This window comes from Rattus norvegicus, chromosome 1 (assembly GCF_036323735.1).
Source record: "Rattus norvegicus strain BN/NHsdMcwi chromosome 1, GRCr8, whole genome shotgun sequence".
In the NCBI taxonomy this organism is placed as follows: Eukaryota; Metazoa; Chordata; class Mammalia; order Rodentia; family Muridae; genus Rattus; species Rattus norvegicus.
Genome location: NC_086019.1, coordinates 64,592,218 through 64,609,857, shown reverse-complemented (window position 1 = coordinate 64,609,857; position 17,640 = coordinate 64,592,218). Strand labels below are relative to the sequence as shown.

The following is a 17,640-nucleotide window of genomic DNA, read 5'->3' as shown; positions in this document are numbered from 1 at the left end:
ACGCCATGTCCAGTCCATTGGTGAGTTCCATCTGTTTTACCTTTAAACCCTGACTCATATTTGGCCATCTCTCACACATCTGTAAGTGCTAAAGGTACAAGCTATTAAATCCTTCCTCTGAATTCTCACATTAACTTCTTACCACCTGTCTTTGCCTGACTCTTTCTTGCTTGTATCTCTCGACCCAGGAGCCTAAGGGTACTCTCAAAGTTAATCAGCTCTGTCTAGTGTTTGCTCGAAGTCCAGCAATGCACTTATGTAGAGAAAGAGTCACAGTGCAGGCTCCACTCTCAGCCTGGAGAAGCAGGGACTCGTCCCTTCTAGGGCTTAATTTCAATTCTGTCTTGGATGCTGCCAGAAGATGTATCCTAGATTTAGGGTAGATCTTCCAACCCTAATGATCCAGTTAAGAACAATCCCTCAGCTGTACCCGACTGTACCTAGCTGCTTGGATTTTAGTTGATAACAGAAATAGTCAAGTTGAGGACTAAGATCAGCCTCTACACACAGTGTTTTGGTTGGCTGCTGATACATCTGTGCTAATTATCAGTGGTTTCTGAGGCTCTGGGAAGACGGCAGGCACCATAGTCTTTTGTCTCACAATTTTGGCCTGACTGGTGTGGCTACATGTGAATTTTCTCTGTACATTTTGCATTGTTGCCCAGGGACCAGCAGGATGGTCAGAGATGATGTCTTGGTGGTAAGAGCCTCAGAGGCCAGCGTTCTCATAGCACACTGTCTCCTGTTTGCCCACCTTGGTCAGAGGGTATCACTACCAGAGAATGGATGACAGTGGACACCGAGAAAAGAGCTTCACCCATGAAGAGCTTGGTCTGTGCAGCTCTTCTGGGTGTCCATGCCCTCCAGAGATTAGTTTTCTTATGACATTGATCCTGTCCTGAAAAAGCTCAGGAAAAACTCTTGCACCATCACAGAGGCAATCATTGTTCCTCTGCCTGTGGCTCTGTACCGGAGACCTGCACAGGACTCTGCACGGGACACATTCTTCTGACATCTGATGAGTTGACACTAATGTCTGAAATTTGCTCTAGGGTTGACTCCTCGAGGGACTGTCTTGGGCTCCCCTTTACAAACAGTGTTGTGTTTGCGATTTAGTCCAGATGATCGTGCTCTTGCAGTGTGTGCTGGAAACAAAATATCTATGATGGATGTGGAGGTAAGACTGACAGCCCATGGAGGAACCAAGCATACATTCGTGTGTGTGTGTGTGTGTGTGCGCGTGTGCGTGTGTGCGTGTGTGTTTACACTCAGGCTGGGCTCCTGTTAGTGAGTATTTCATTCCTGCTTCCCTTTTTAAAATGGCAGTTTGGTATAATGTATTTTTAAAGATTTTGGGAAAAAGCCAAGGAAAACATCTTGGTCTTGTAGATGATAAGCCACCAGAATTGGTGTTTACACAGACACATTTATGAAAATAGTTCTTTTTGAGCAGTCTTCCAAGTTAGATTCCCCAAGAATCTGTGTAACACAGGACTTCGGCTGCCTATTTGTGAAAAGTCTTCTCCTCTGTGACTCAGATTTCTCACTTGTTGCTAAACTGAGGCAGTTTATATAAAAGTAAATGTCTCCTAGGTTGGGGATTTCTAACCCAGAGTTTGCTGTGCACTGGTGCTTGAGCCATGGGAAATCAGCACTGTGTTATACAATCTTCCTGCAGAGAGGGAAGGAGCATCAGCTTCCTCAGTTCATGGGAGTGTTCAGTGCTTGAACTAGCTGTCTTGTACATTTTTTCAGGTTAATACAGTGAATGAAGTGTTTTTTCCTTCTATGGCTTGCCTTGCTATCTACTTTACAACTTTAAGGTGAGGAAAGATGTTAGCTAAGTGTCATCTGGTGGTTATCCTCAGCCCTAGGATACAGGGATACAACATGTCTTGGTCACTGTTCCATTGCTATAAAGAGATACCATGACCAAGGCAGCATGTATAAAAGAAAGCATTTAACTGGGAGCTTGCTCTTACAGTTTTAGAAGCTTAGTCCACTAGTATCATGGCAGGGAGCATGGCAGCACATAATTCTGGAGCAGTAGCTGGGAGCTACATCCTGGTCCTCAGGAAGAGAAAGATTCTTAGCATAGCATGGGCTTTTGAAACCTCAAAGCCCATTCCCAGTGACATATTTCCTATAGCAGGGCCACACCTTCTAATCCTTTCAAATAGTGCCACTCCCTAGTGGCCAAGCACTTAAATATATGACCCTGTGGGGGCCATTCTTATTCAAACCACCACACAAAGGGAACAAAAATTGTTTGGACAATTTTTGGGCTTATTTAAGTGAATGAAATTGAGGATCATATGGAAAGAAATGACATCTGCCCTCATGCAAGTCATATCTCAGAGTTTGGGGATGGAGAGGCTGTGTCATGGCTGGAGGACTGAGTAGTTTTAGGTCAGTGGTGTATGGGAGCCTTCTGGATAAAGTACTGTTCAGTTCTAAGCATCAGTGGTGTTGTTAACATCTCTAACTCATTAGTTGAACAGATTCACATTAGGCTGCTTTACTATGTAACAAAACTGACCACCAAAAGGAAGAACTAACATTAGTTAGGATGAGGGAGACCAGATGAATTAGGAAGATAGTTAAGATTGTGTGCGTGAAGTGGGGAAAGTCCTCAGAGAGCAAAGGTCATTGTCAGTGTTGTCTGTCAAAATTAAGACGTCAGAGAAGAGATGTGCCTGGGCGGATGTGCCTGTGAGCAGCAGACATGTTTCTTACCTTTCATTTACTGACGATGCACCTCCACCAGGGCTTCGGCCTCAGATTTCTAAGTTGACACAGGTAGGGCAGGTCCGAATTTGGAAGGAGTGACGTGTAAAAAAGAATTTATCCTTTAAGTTAAAACATTCTCTCTCTCTCTCTCTCTCTCTCTCTCTCTCTCTCTCTCTCTCTCTCTCTCTGTAAGTGTGTGTGTGTGTGTGTGTGTGTGTGTGTGTGTGTGTGTGTGCGCGCGTTATATGTTTGTATGCATATGCACATGAGCATACATGGCACTGACATGTGTGAAGGTCAGAGGACAGCTGTGGAGTTGGCTGTCTCTTTCTACCATGTGACTTCCAGTGTCTGAACTTAAGTTTTCAGGCTTGGTGGCAAGTGCCTTTACCTCCCAAACCCTTCATCTTACCTTGTAGAATTTGTTTCAACAAGCTCTTGTTTATGTGGTGGACTATGATTTCATGATGTCAATCATTCTAGAAAATTCCATGAGTAACCTCTTGTACAAATCCTCGTAGAAGCAGTCTGTGCTGGTAGAGCTGAAGGGCCATCAAGGCTCAGTGACAGCAGTGGAGTTCTGTCCCTGGCAAGCACACACCCTGTTCTCTGTGTCTGAAGACAGAAGTTTTAAGGTGGGCAGTTTTAAGTGGCTTGGGCTGCTGGGGTGTTGTGGACATATCTGCTGCCGCTGTTTGGTTGCTACTGCTGTGCACATTTTTCTTGTGATGTAAAGATGGCAGAACTGGAGAGAAGATGGCTCAATGGTTAGGAGCACTGGTGTTCCTGCAGAGGACCAGGATTCTGTTCCTAGCATCTGTACACTGGCTCATAACTGTCAGTAATTCTAGTTCCAGGGGATCCAGTACCCTATTCTGCCCTCCATGAGCACTGCTCATGTGTGGTGTACATATATGCATGTAAGCAAAGCACTTATACACATAAAGTAGAAATGAATGCAGTTTAAGGCATGCACCCGAGGAGGCTATTTTCTCACCACACAAAAGTGGAGTTTTGATGTTCTAGAGGGGCTGGCTTACTCCATGTTGCATTTCTTTGGTCTCTAGCATTTGGACATTGAAAAACTATGAGGACTTTTCTTGAATCTGAATCTAGAGGGAGCAGTGTATATCTGCAGTGTTTCCCAGTGACCAACAGATGAGTGGATTCCATTAGCACTACACCAAGCTTCAGAAAAAGTAAAGCAAAATGCAGGTTCATGTTTAAGCATTTCCAAGTTAGCTAGTGTTGCTATAATTGTATTAATAAAGGTTGAACACTATCATTCCGAAAGAAAAACTTAAAGTCACATGTGTGTATTAAAGCACAGAAGTTGCAGGAATACATTCTACAGTCATTTTGAAATACTTATTTGATGGGACCGGGTGACTTCCACTGGGGGTTAGCAGCTGTTGAGGCAGAAATCCAAGTTGCCCTACTTGGATAAACTATGTTGCATTTCAGTTTTCTTATATTCCAAATAGGCATAGTGGGGCCTCTTGTATTACTGGTGGTCATGAGAATGAAGAGAGTTGGTATTTTGGAATGTCCCTAGAGCTGAGCCTACCTTGGAAGGAATGGTGGGTACAGCAAACACGTGTAGCTGTCATGGTTGGATGTAGTCCTGCGGTGAGCACCCTCTACAACTGGGGCATAGACCAGGGGCATGCTGGCGCTTCTTAATTGAGCTACTCATCTTGGGAGGAGTCCTCCCAAATCCATAGGCTGTCATCTTTGTGACAATCAGCATGCTTATGTTGTTCTGGGTTTCAATAAGGCACTGATTCAATATGTGAATTTTAATTCTTTAATGGAAATATGGATTAATTTTTATTGCTTAAAATTTAGTTCCTGGTTAGCAATAATGGCAACATTTTTATGTCTCTTAATGAAATGTCTTTCATCTGAAGGTCTGGGACTTTTGTGTGGGATCCTTGATATACAGTTCATCCATTTTAACAGGTAAATGAAAGACTGACTCTTTTTTTTCTTTTCTTTTCTTTCTTTTTTTTTTTTTTTTCAGAGCTGGGGACCAAACCCAGGGCCTTGCGCTTGCTAGGCTAGCGCTCTACCACTGAGCTAAATCCCCAATCCCAAGACTGACTCTTTTACATTCTAGCTGAGTAGGCTGAGTAAACGAACTCTCCTGGTGTGGTTATCACCCCAGAGATACACGCAGCAGACAGTGGTCTGAATCACCAGCGCATCTTTAAGCAGCCATTCAGAATTGTGTGTTTTATGTAGCCAGACAGAGCTGATTCCCCTCTGAGTACTGAGCAGGTGAGCTTCACAGCTACTGTCTCTGAGGATTTTAACTTACACATAGATGCACATATATGCATTCAGCTTCTGAGCAGCCATTTTAGGTAAATTTGTGGAGTAGATTGGCTCCCAGATAAAGTGCCCGAGACAGGGCCCTCCTCTGCCCTGTAGAGAGTTTGGGACATCATCTTCCCCAGTGAATGGAGTTCTGGACAGCATGCAATCCATTGATTAGGTTGTAAGCATTTGTCCATCTTATAAATTCTGGATAATTGTTGCTTTCATCAAACTGTCTTTTTGTAGGAAATGGAACTATCACCTGATTATACAAATGTGTGACCAATTTCTATGGGCTGGCTCTCCTGGAGCCTGGGGGTTGTTGTGTGTGACGTCTGGGGACCATTTCACCTGAGGTCCTGTATTTCCTTCCTGCATCTAACAAGGTTGCTTCTGGAGTCTCCCTACCTCCTACCCTGCCCCCATGTTCCACCATGCAGTTGTGTCTTGGGACAGCAGAAAGACTTTCCTTTGAGATGCCCCATTAAAAATACCTCTTATGAAAGACACAGCTGCCTTTTGACCTGCTAGAGTTACTGTTATAATTTTCCCAAGATTGGAACTTTCGAGGTTGGTTACCCACATGCAGAGTATTGTGTGCTTATAGCCTGCCATTGCTGACCAGGCTTTGGCATGAAGCACATTTTCTGGAAGTTGGTTGGATTTTCTGAAGACAATCTTATGGAACAATTTGATTGAGGAACACAATTGTGGACTGTTCTGGAATCTTACCATGGATGCCATGCTACAGCTCAGTTCCCAAACTACTTGTCTAGTCCTTCCAGACTCTCGATAGTTTCAGACTGTTTTAAGTAAAATTAAATTTTATGGAGTTCTTTTTATTTAAAGTAAGATATCTATTTAACTGCTGCTTTTATTGCCAAGTTCATGATTTCACTGCTGTTAGTCTGCAGGAACTGCTCTGCCTGGTTTGAAGGGCCAGCTGAGCTGTACTTTCTTCCTCTAGGCTGTTGGCAGTTGCTCTGGGCCCGCTTAGTGTGGGCAGACAAGCCAGGCCCACCAGAAGTCAGCTGTAATTCGTAGACACCATTCTTCTTGTTTGGGACAGCATTCCTTTTTTGTTTTTTTGTTCGTGGATGTTTCCAAAGTTGTATTCATTTATAAATTTATCTCCTGGTATGAAAATTCAGAATAGTGCTAAGTTGAGTAGAAGGAGCACTGTCCATACTGAATGTCCTGTGTTCCCTCTACAGCTTACCCTCTCCTGAACTTGCTTATTAATGAAGAAAACCAACAGCTCGTCACCGGCAGTGCTGATGGTCAGGTGAGACCCTGTGCAGCTACAGCTGTGTTTCAAGCATACAGAACATGAGCATGTGCAAAGTCTCTGTTTCATTGTCACCAGCAATGTGCTAGGATTTGTCCCACTGTCCACCTCAGTGGTGGGGTTTGGGGACCTTTGGTCTGCAAAGTGGACCTTGATTCGCATGCTTTAAAAAATGCTGTGTAGTATTTGAATAGCAAAAGTTAGAACTACATGCTCAGCTATTCGCATCAGCTTCGTATGATTTTAAAACTGACGATATTGATTTCAAATATTTAAAAATGTAAACACTTTAGGCTTATTTTATAAAGGTGCTGTTGGTACAAATATGATGAATATGTACTTTGGGAAGCTATGATAGTTAATTTTATTTTTCATCAACTCAACTGCCATTATCTTATGTGCTAGGGCCCAGTAACATGGTGGAAGTGTTCATGGCTCAAAGGCTGTAGCATGTGCTGTGTGACACTGAATCATAGCTGTGTCTGAACTAAGCATCTGGACAAAATTTCCCTTGTAAGCACTTGTATGGGACTCAAGAAGGGACCAAAAGCAACACTCAGGATAGCCCAAGTGTCTGAGAGAACCCAGGAACATATCTGATGCTGTTATCTGTGCTCTGTCCCACTTTCCTTTGGCTTTTGCAGTAAGAATCATTTTTTGAAAGAGATCTGTATCCACATTTCTTGATTTTGTAGCTGTGGATCTTTAGCTTGATGGAGGGACATCACTACCACTGTGTGGCACATGTGGACCTAAGGAAGAAAAAGGAGACTTTCACCACCCGAAGAATGATGACTGAGCAGTACGGCCTGCCAGGTGTGCTTCTTGTACCCTATAGGCCTCCTACATAGACAGAGCACTCAAGGACAGAGCACGCCAGGAAGTCTACAGGACAGGGTGGGAAGGAGTAGAAGGGAAGTTTCTGATTTAGGAAAGGCCAAGAGTCCTGACCTCTGACACCACTGAGCCCCATAGGTTTGTGCCTCAGGCTGGAGGCTGACTCACACGCAGGGACTAGCAGGGACTATAAGAGTAGGAGAACACAAACCCTAGGGTTGTCATGAAAGCAGGAGCTCAAGAGGGTAGGCCCTGCAGCCATCAGGAATGGTTGGTCTGAGCAACCTGGTGCCTTGTCCCCCAAGGTGTTGTTTGAGTGCAGACCTATTTCCTCCAGGTCTTAGATCCTGCCTTTCCTCCAGCTCCTCAGCCATGCCCTTCACATCACAGACCCTGTGTCTGCATCGGTACCTACTCCCCTAAGCTCCTGACCAGCTCTGCTGTCCAGAATCACTTCCACTGTCAGCCTCCTTCCCCACACCTACCACAGGTCGCCATGGCAGGGAGGGAGCCCGAGAACCGTTCGGTGTGCACTAGTTTCCTTGCACTGGCTTCCCTAGCTTGCTCTTGTGGATATTTTCCTTTAGTTTACGTCTTTGTATGGCTTAAAATGATTTGTTTCTTAGTTAGGTCAGTGATTACCAACATTCTATTATGTCTTCCCCCAAATGTATTAAGCGCTGACTTTTGTTATTTCTTCTATGGACAGTCACTCATGGTTTATTGCACCTTAGCTCCATTTTAGGAGTGGTGGCGTTAACCTCCACATTGGCGGTCTCCTCCCCACCCCATCCCCATCCCTGACAGACTCAGTCTAGGCTGCACTTTGGTTTTTATTTTTCTTGGTCTTCACAGTATGACTGTTCTTTTGATTTGCGATTCTTTCTGTCAACATGTATTTCTGAAACTTCCCTGCGTCTCTTCTTCTCTATTAGTTGATTGCTAAGCAAAGTTGCTTCTGAGATAATCAATAGCTCTGTTCCTTAGAAGGCCATCAGTACCACTGCAGATACGAGGTGGATAAAAGGGGAGAGGCTGAAGCAACGTTCCCTGTCCTGAACCTGGCGCACTGTGACCTCTGCCTGCCGGATTCCCAGGGTGGAGGGTAAGTATGATGAACAGGGCCACAGCCATAGGCAGAATGCCTTCTAACTTTCCTAAGTGAGCATTCAGTTCAGTTTTATGAATGATTGAAGTAAATACCAAGTTCTGTGTGTCCATTATTACTGAGTGTGTGCCTCTAAAATTGCCTATTTTAAGCCTTCGATTTAATAAATTTTTTCAGTTTTATTAAACCTTGTTACCGAACCTAGTCAGATGGAACCTCGGTAGTAGGACTTTCCCTTGGGTTGTGACAGTGCACATACAACTCGTTCTTTTCTCTCCCCTGTTAAAATAGATTCCAGGTTATCTTACTCATCTGTTTCTGAGTAGAAATAGATGTGAACAAAAGAAGTGTCTAAGAGCTGGGTGTTCTTCCCGAGACAGCTAAGCAGATTTGACATCTGGGAATTCAACTCTATGTAGGGTCGGGGTTGCTCACAAATGAAGGGAGTTCATTTCAGTGCCTGGACCCTGGGAATAGAGCACCCCCTGCTAGTCCACATCCCAGGGCAATGGGGCAAGAAGACAGCTGGGCTTGTGTTGTAGGCTGGTTCCTGCACTGCGGTCACAGGGTATTGGGAGTTCCTGCAGGCAAAGCCAGGGCCACACCACTAAATCTTGTTCCCCATGACTTGTTAGGTGGTGTGAGAGGTGCTGGGTTGTGTAGTTTGGGCCTGTGGAGGGGCTGCTTGCTGACTGCTCTGGTGAGCAGGCTTGCAGCTGCTCTGGTGTTCTGGGATACAGTGACGGGACTGACAGTTCAGCTGGAAGAGGATTGTTTAGTACAATCCTAGCTTGAATGACACTTACTAATAGAAACAGACTCATGTCTGCTTTCTGATGGGCTCTGCCACTGTGGACCAATAGCTCCTATCTGAGCTTATCTTTATTTTCGTAAGTGTAACTGGCAGCACCGTCAGGTACATTGGTGACATTGGTGTGAGCACATGCCTAGATCCTCACCTGATCTGGCAGGCTCCTGAATGGCTTAGGCATCAAGCACTTTTATAAACTCAGAAGAAAAGACACACTACACAGATCAGAGTTGAGCAGTGGTCATGCTGTGACCATGGGGGTACCTGTTTCCAATGACAGAAGTGGCTGTCAGCCACTCAGTCAGATGGAAACTCAGCACCTGATTCCAGTATAGCCTGAGGTGTCAGCGGAGACAGCTTACGGCTCATTCACACAGGCGTGTGCCTGTCCTCACTGCCTGGAAGGACAGGAATGCCAGGGAGATGCTGGGAGCTAGCCTGAAGGAAGACCGTTCCTTTTTTCCTAAATTAGTCTTGCTCCTGAGTGCACCACATGCATATGGATTGGAAGCTCAACAGCTCTATTCATATTGAACCTGGCAAGCTTTGAGTTGGAAGCTGCTTTACATCTCAAGGGTAAGGTCTTGAATTCAGTAATCTTTTAGGTCAGTCTCCTATAACCTGATGGTTTTCTTAAAAAGGTAGATGAGTAAAAGTTTGGGATAGAAAGCCTGACCACTTGACTTTGAGGATATGTTTATCAGTAACCAAACATAGCACCTGCTCGGACCAGCAGTAACCCCTGTGCTGTGACCTATGTCTGAAGGACATAGCTTTACTTCTGCTCTTCTGGGTCATCCAGCCCCTCAGCCCCTCAAAATGTCTCTCAGGCTCCGTGACGCTCTCCCCTATCCTTGTGTGCTAGGCTCCCGTGATGCTCTTTCCATCTTTGTGTTGGGTGGGCTCCTTAGGAGGCTCTCCTTTACCCCTGTGTGAGTAGGCACCTAGACACGACACGTAGGCTTCTGTAGGCTCTCCTCTTCATGTGTGCTTTGGCCAGTACTGACATAGCACCTGACATGGCTCTAGACAGCCTGCAGTAGGAGCTGTCTTCTCTAGAACTGTGCTCTTAGGTCTCCCTGGAAGAAAGGTAGGAATGCTTACCCAGATCTCCTACCCAGCAGCCCCATGCTCTCCTGTGCCTCAGTTCTTCTCTGTCTGTGTGGGGGATAGGGCGTCAACCTTCACTGTAGCTTCTGAGGCTTGCCTGCTGCTATTCAGGGTCAGCAGGAGTCCTGCTCGGTCCTTTCCCACAGCTCTGTCCTCTGGAACACTGTTCTTGTTAGGTGTCTGAAACAGGGCCTTACTGTCATTTCCTGCTTCTCCAGAAGCATAAGATATGTATTATACTGTGTGCTTCCTCTCAGTTGTGGGTTCTGGCTGCACACCCTTGCTAGCACTCACAGCCTTACTCCCTGCACCTGTGCCCTGGCACATTCCTTACAAGCTATGTGACAAAGGACCCACCTCTTTCCATATTGTATCCCCAGCTCTGTACATCATATGGTGCAAAAGCAGTAATTTAGAACTTATAGTTAGGGTGAACAAATGAGTCAGCTACTTACTTGTTTCCCTCTATTAATTCCCAAATATTTATCTATAATGAAAATAAAGAATTTCAGAGCCTGAGTGTCCAAGTTGCTGGGTCGTGTGCAGTGATGAACGAGCCCATCAGTGCCAAGGTGAGTGTGAAACTCGTGCAGTGGGCAGTTGTGTCAGATGAGTCCTTTGTGCTCTGATGTGTGCCTCTGCACTGTGCCAGTGTAACAACAGTCATATGTGAAATTATGACTGATTGTACATGGCTATCCCCTGTTTGTACATATGAAACAGATCTGCTAAAGCTGTGTTGATGGCTGGAGAGGTGGGGCGTACCCACAAGCCTCTGGTCCAGCCATGCCGCTAATCTTTTAAATGTCTCATAGGCAGTTTGCATACTTTCATCTATGTTTGGGAGTAAGATTGCTGTATTGGAAATCAGCCTGTCTGCTCTGCTGAGCGCTCAGCAGTGCCCTCGTGCAGGAAGGATGCTCTCCGTGCTGGCAAGGTACAGACTTTTTGATATTGCATTGGCTGTGAGTGCTTACCAGTGGACAACATCTTAGATGTTTTTAATGTGAAGATATACAGGTAAAAATTGGAAACTCTCAACCATACTAATGCTATCTGAAAGAACTAATTTGTTATGCCATGACTTTACTCAAACTTAAATGGTTCACAATTTAACATAAAATAGTAGTTTATTAAAAATAAACTGTAAATTTTAAAATAGCACTTTATTAAAATGTCAGTATTTTTCTCATAAAGATAATGACCTTGGTAGTTTCATTTCCAAATATTGTATATGTACATTTACATGATTTAATCTGACATTAAAAATATGTTACATTGAAACAGTTTTATAATATCATTGTTTTCTCTCACAATGTGGTTATTTTTATTTTAGCTCCTGTGTCCTGCCAACTTCTCCACTGTATTTTGGAATTATTAAGGAAAAATTTCCTAAGCTTGCCAATACCAAACGACATGGTAAGTATAGCACACTCTGAGACACACATGCAGAGGCAGCCAGCTCCTCGCATAGTCGGCACTGCCGAATCACTTTGTGAGTTCACATCTGCCAAAGTTAAAGCCAGTGCAGCCTCTTCTGCCCCTCTCGGATTTATTGCATTATCTCTGGTAGGGAATACGCTCCACACTTTCTTCCCGAGTTTGGGCACACGCCTCAAGGACATGTCTCAATGCTGTTGTGATTTTTTGGGGACTTGCAGTGTGCCTGTGGTGGACTCTGGGTGGCTGCACAGTTGCTGTCACATCATGTATACTTCAGTGTGAGTTTCTGAGATATGTAGCCACAGTCATATCCTGTCACAACTAGAAGTAATTTCTTGTATTATCTAGTCCATAATAAATTATTGTTGACTATCTAAAAATAGCTTTTGATTGGTTTGTTGTAAAGCATAGCCAAATAGTCCTCATATTGATTTTTCTAAAGTATATTTTTAAAGCTAACTTCTGTCTTAAGATGGCAGTATCTATCGTGCACTCTTTATTGATATTGTAGGAATCAGTGGAGATTGATACTCCTTTGTTTTTCCCCCTCAGTGACAAACTCACAGTCTTATAAAGTCTCTCGATGAACTTAGTTAGGAAGATGAAGGCCCCAGTCAGCTTTCCTGATGCATTCTGTATATCTGTATATACGCACCTCATCTACATGTATTCTTACCTTTTACCCTGTAGCTGCTGATCTTCAGCCTGGCTTAGATGAAGCCCCAAACTCTCATGTTGTTAAGGCCCCTATCATCTAGAACTCTGCCCCCCATTCTGAGGAATAGAAAGTCATTAAACTCTTTTATTTGTTCTGTGAGGCAGGTGGTCTTCCCCTTTGCACCATGGCTTTTCTTGGCTGTCCTCTCAGTGGAATTCCTGTTAGTCTGTGTGCTGTGGTCCATGCCTGTGTGTTCTTCCTACAGGGACCCAGTACTGAACTGTAGTCTAAATGTATTTGACACATAAGCTGTTATCGGGAATGATGCCACATGCCTTTAATCCCAGCACCCAGGAGGCAGAGGCAATTGGACTTTCATGAGTTCAAGGCAAGCCTGGTATACTAAGTGAGTTCCAGGACAGCCAGGATTGTTACACAGAAAAACTCTGTCAAAACAACAACAACAAAACAAAAACACGAGAGAGAGAAAAAGAAAAATAACCAGCGCCACAGATGATGTGGTTTAGTATAGTCTGCACTACTTTCTATACCTTTAATCTCCTGGATAGATTTCTGGCTGTTATTCTTTGGCTTGACTTTGGGAAGGAACCTCTTCATTTCAGAGGTTCATTTTGCTTGAGTATTCCTGTTTTTGGGAGACTGCTCTTTTTGTCCCAGGACAGTGAAATTGTGATGTTAAACGTGTGCTGCTTCTTTCACTTCATGTTACCCAGCTGTGAAGAGCGCTGTGGAGCACAGGCCCCTGGTTTTCCACACTAAAGTTAAGTCGTCTGGCTACACATCGGCACCACAGTAAGTACCCGCCTTCGTGTCTTCTGTGTCTTCAGATAGAGCAGAGCTGCAGGAATACCACTGGGATGGGGTTAGTGTGTCCTGGGGTTCCCACATGAACAGAGTGGGTAGGGGTCTACGTAGGAGTGTGTGGGTTAGGCCCCAGAATGCCACAGTCCCCACAAGGGTAGCATATGTACAGCTAACATTTGTTAAATGCCTGCTGCTGTTGATCTCCGCTCAGGTCCTTGTGTTCTTGTCAAATCCTAAGGGTGACTTTGGTGAGTGAGAAGCTGGTGGGTTGAGAAATGGAGTAAGGTGCTATACTAAAACGATGTAGCTCACTGAAGCCTGACAAACACTGTACAGATTATTTTTGAGCCCACTCTCAAATTTGTGACCAGTGCCCCCTGCTCCCCTCTCTTATACTTACGGCCTGCTGAGCTCAGATGTGTATTTTCAGGGCTGTCCAGTGGGATTGTATAACCTATTAGTAAGTTCATCCCGAGCCACAGATCTTTGATTAGAACAGCTTTGTTCCAGGTTAAAACTCAGGGTATTTAAAACCTGAATTAGCAAGTCTAAAGGTAAGGCTACCTATAGACCAGGGAACATAGCATCAGGTTGGTGGGAGAGACTGCCATAAAGTCTTGAAGTTCCCCAGTCTTCAAAAGCCTCATATCTTTCAAGGGCAAATTTGCTTTTTTTATAATGTGTAGTCATACCAGCCTCTTATCTCAAAGCTGGATCTCATATGGGGTAGCCCACTATACCATATCCATTCCTTCAGCAGTAGTCAAAGCTGCCCTAGAGTCTGGAGCCCCAGCGCACTTAGAGAATGTGGCAGGGTACGGTGAGGTCTCTGTCCTCTCCTAGTCAGTCTTCTCATCTGACTTTCCCTCTTGCCCACCCATCTCATCTCAACCTTGAGTCCCTGCTCTAGGTGGGTCATCCTGTATGCCACTGCAGCTCTCCCGGCCCTCTCAGCCCTTCCCTACCTCACCTTCTTTCCCTTTTCCCAATGGCAACAAGTGTAGATGCTCCTTTAATTCTTGTCTGTTCTATCAACCAAGCACAGGAGAAGCACTTGGCTCCTCGAACTCTCAGATGAGACACCAGGAGTAGATGGCAGGTAGAAAAAAGGAGGGATGGGTAGAGAGATGGTAGATGGAGGGAGAGATCACTGCAAGGGGAGAAAGGTGACTAGATAGAAGGATGAGTTAGTTACAGGTGTGCCCCAGGGGTGGCCTGCTAGTCACGGAAATTCCAGGATAGCTATGACTACGGACAACACAAAACCATAAATCTACTTAAATCCATATGAAATTTTACTGTATTGAGTTCTTAATGATTGCATACTTTTGAGCATGAACTAAATAGATGACAGTATGGCCTAGAGAAGGCAGCCCATGAATGGAAGATGGTGGATGGATGGATTGGATGGTTAGAAATTCGTGCCCTAGGAAAACAATGCAGCACTTTCATCTGTGAGGTTAAGTGTGCATTCTGAGGATCCACACTGCGTGATGGTGCTCCTGAGGCTGCGGTGGCACCTTGAGATGAGAAGCATTCCATAGGGTCACCAAGGGGAGGTGTGTCGCTTTGTGATGTGTCTGAGTCAGAGTGAGTGCCTGAGTTTCTCGGAGGCCAAGAAGGATGAGGTAGCTGGAAAATTATGTAAGTTTGTGCATATTTAATTTTTCTTTATAAAATGTAAATATCTTAGGAAATTTAGAATCTTAATTGGTGAGAATTATATATACATTTGTGTGTATGTTTTTCCTTCCAGCATGGCTATGTTTTCTCCAAAGACTAACATCAAGCATAATAACAGAAGATCTTCAAAATACAAGAACAATTACAAATGGTATGTAATTGAGTGCGTGCATTAGGTTTGAAGCAACTTAGAAGTAATCTTAAAGTGCTTGCATAATTCTTAAGAGTATATGTACATAAATATTGATAAAATATGTCACTGACATGCATCCTTTAAATCATGTATGGTTGAGTCATTTTAGTAGTTCTTGGACATTTTGCTCTTTTATTATGTTATTAATTTTGAGGTAGTGAATTTTTGTTAAAACGCGGTTGTAGGAAAGTACTTTATTTGATGGCTGGCCACCCCATCAACAGAGCTCACGCTGCTTCTTAGTGGTCACTGCTGGTTCACTGACATGGACATGCTGCAAACATAGCCTGCATGCTTGTATAATCTCAGGCTGAACTTAAAATATATAATGAAAATCCAAACTATGGGTTACCTAAGTTAACACTCACTTTAATGTACCCCACACCCACTTACTGTTTTTACAGAAGTGCTAACTGGAGCTCTGGGTGTTTGTGATCGACTTTGGTCAGTTGCTCCATTACTGGGCTCACTGTGGTGTTTCAGCACATGTATATGTACAGCATTCCCTGATGACCCTGACCTGCTTTATCCACTGCTCTCTCCAGGCCACCCTCCCACCCGCTAGAGTCCTCACTAGTCTATGTTCAGGTCAACTTTTTGAATTTTTAAAAAACAGATATGAGCGAGAAAATACAGTATTTGAGGTGCTGTGTCTACATGTGACAGAGAAATACGGTGTTTGAAGTCCTGTGTCTGGCATATTTTACTTACCACCCTTTGGTTCCTGTCCAGTCTACTACAAATGGCAGGATGTTATTACTTTGCAGCTGGATTTTCTTTTTAAAGATTTATTTTACTTTTAGTGGCTGTCTGTGGGTACGTGTGGGTGTCTGCAGAGGCCAGTAGAGGGCATCAGACCAATGTGAGCTGTCTCACATAGGTGTTAGGGATTGAAATGGGTTTCCTGGAAAAACCAGCAAGTATTCTTATGCTGAGCTACCTTTCTAGTGCATAGATACCACACTTCACTCATATATTGATGGGTACCTCGGCTGATCCTGTAGTTTAACTGCTGAACAGTGCCTCAGTGAACGCAGACAAGCAGCGTCTCTTGGGTAATGATTAGTTCCCGTGAGTCTGTATCCAGAGTGAGATTGGATCATAAGAGTTTTCATTTTAGGTTTCGAGATATCTCTATCCTTTGTTCCACTGTAGCCATTGTAACTTAAATCTCCTCTTACAGTGGATCAAGGGTTTCCTGTCCCCACAGTCTTGGTAGTATTTGGCGTTTTGTTTGTTTGTTTTGCTTTGTGAATTGTAGTCGTAGATTGGAATGACATTGTAAATAACATTAACTTGTATTAGTCTGTCATCAGGAAACTGAGTTTTTTAAAATTTACTTTCTGCTGTTAAGAGTACATCCATAGCATTTTAAATGTGTTTTTGATATTCTGGATGTGATTTTAACCATGCATATTGATATTTTTCCTAAACACTTTTTTCTTTTCCTTACCTAATGGAGTGTTTAGTGTTTCTTGGTGACACTGGGCCTCCAGAGCGACCTGAACCCCTGGTGTTCTTCCTAATATTAGAAATATTAGGCTTCCCATAAGGAGCCTTGTTTACACTGGGCTGGATTCTACTGTGGTGATCCTGCTTTTTATATGAGATATCTTCTTTTTGTATAATTTTGGCTCTTGTGGGAAGCAAGAAGACATGGCTCTTAAAGTTTAAAAAATGATATTTTTAGTGCTTAAAATGGTATTTTCTCAGGAAGCAGTTTCCAGATGCTAACAGATATGTGGGAAGAGTGATGTTCATTTGCTGGAAGTGGACCAGTGTCACCAGCTTCAGTTGAATGTTAATGTATGATAAATAGCCCTGCCTTCAGAATAGCATCTAGGCAACTAACGAGGCGTGCTCCCACCAGGCCCAATGATTGATTCTGCCATAGCCCTGTAGCAGGCAAGTCCCCTTTATAGTGTGGGAACCCAGAATGCCAGGATCAACCCATTGCTTGTGAAAAATGGGCCTTGCTGGTGCAGTGAGTCCTCAGGCTGCAGGCTATTGAGACCCTGGTAACTTTGCTTCCTCTGCATAGACCTGGGAGACTGGTGTTGTCCACTCTTTGAGTACCCTCCCTGTAAGCACCCGCACCCTTCCCTTGCCAAACTTGGTTTCCTTTAGAATGCGATTCTTTCATGGCAACTATTAACTGAGTATAGATTATCGGAATACAATCATTCCCAACTTAAGGTGCTGTAATTTATACATTTTCATCTTTATGGGTACAAAGAAAAAAACCAATACACATTCCATATAACCCATTCTTGTATTGGACTTGCCTGTTTTCTGAGTGAATGGTGTGGGCATGATTCCTTCCTGGGATTCTGAGCAATGGCTTGAACTGCAGTTCCCAGTGAGTCACCAAGGGACAGCCAGTACTCAGCCTGTGCTTTGGATGCAGATGGTTAGTGCCGTGCAGGGGTATTCAATGCCTGTCGTGGAGCAAGCTTTGCATCGGTCTTTGTGCCTGCGCTGAGCTTGTGGGAGTGTCTGGATACGTTCACAGAAGACTAGGTTGAGCCCTGCAGATTTCTACTTAGGTGTACAATGGTCATTCCTGGCTTAGGCTATTTTCAACTTATGATTTTTAAGTTAATTTTATTTATTCAATTTACATCCAGCTCACTGC

The 17,640-nt window shown here is 44.0% G+C and overlaps 1 protein-coding gene across 21 annotated transcripts in view; it reads left to right on the top strand.

The window, feature by feature from the left end:
* Positions 1-17,640, top strand: part of Wdr27 (WD repeat domain 27) — a 118,199-nt gene that overhangs the window by 13,716 nt on the left and 86,843 nt on the right. For 13 of the 21 annotated variants that reach the window (XM_063280898.1, XM_008758812.4, XM_063280895.1 and 10 more), the window contains 12 exons: positions 1,053-1,177; positions 3,252-3,365; positions 4,641-4,692; positions 6,264-6,334; positions 7,033-7,153; positions 8,162-8,279; positions 9,566-9,669; positions 10,708-10,775; positions 11,019-11,140; positions 11,540-11,622; positions 13,039-13,117; positions 14,886-14,963. In XM_063280898.1, coding sequence (XP_063136968.1) covers positions 1,053-1,177; positions 3,252-3,365; positions 4,641-4,692; positions 6,264-6,334; positions 7,033-7,153; positions 8,162-8,279; positions 9,566-9,669; positions 10,708-10,775; positions 11,019-11,140; positions 11,540-11,622; positions 13,039-13,117; positions 14,886-14,963 — 1,135 coding nt within the window. The remainder of the gene's footprint in view (positions 1-1,052; positions 1,178-3,251; positions 3,366-4,640; positions 4,693-6,263; positions 6,335-7,032; positions 7,154-8,161; positions 8,280-9,565; positions 9,670-10,707; positions 10,776-11,018; positions 11,141-11,539; positions 11,623-13,038; positions 13,118-14,885; positions 14,964-17,640) is intronic. The other 8 variants (XM_063280901.1, XM_063280896.1, XM_017589899.3 and 5 more) reach the window with 5 other exon arrangements.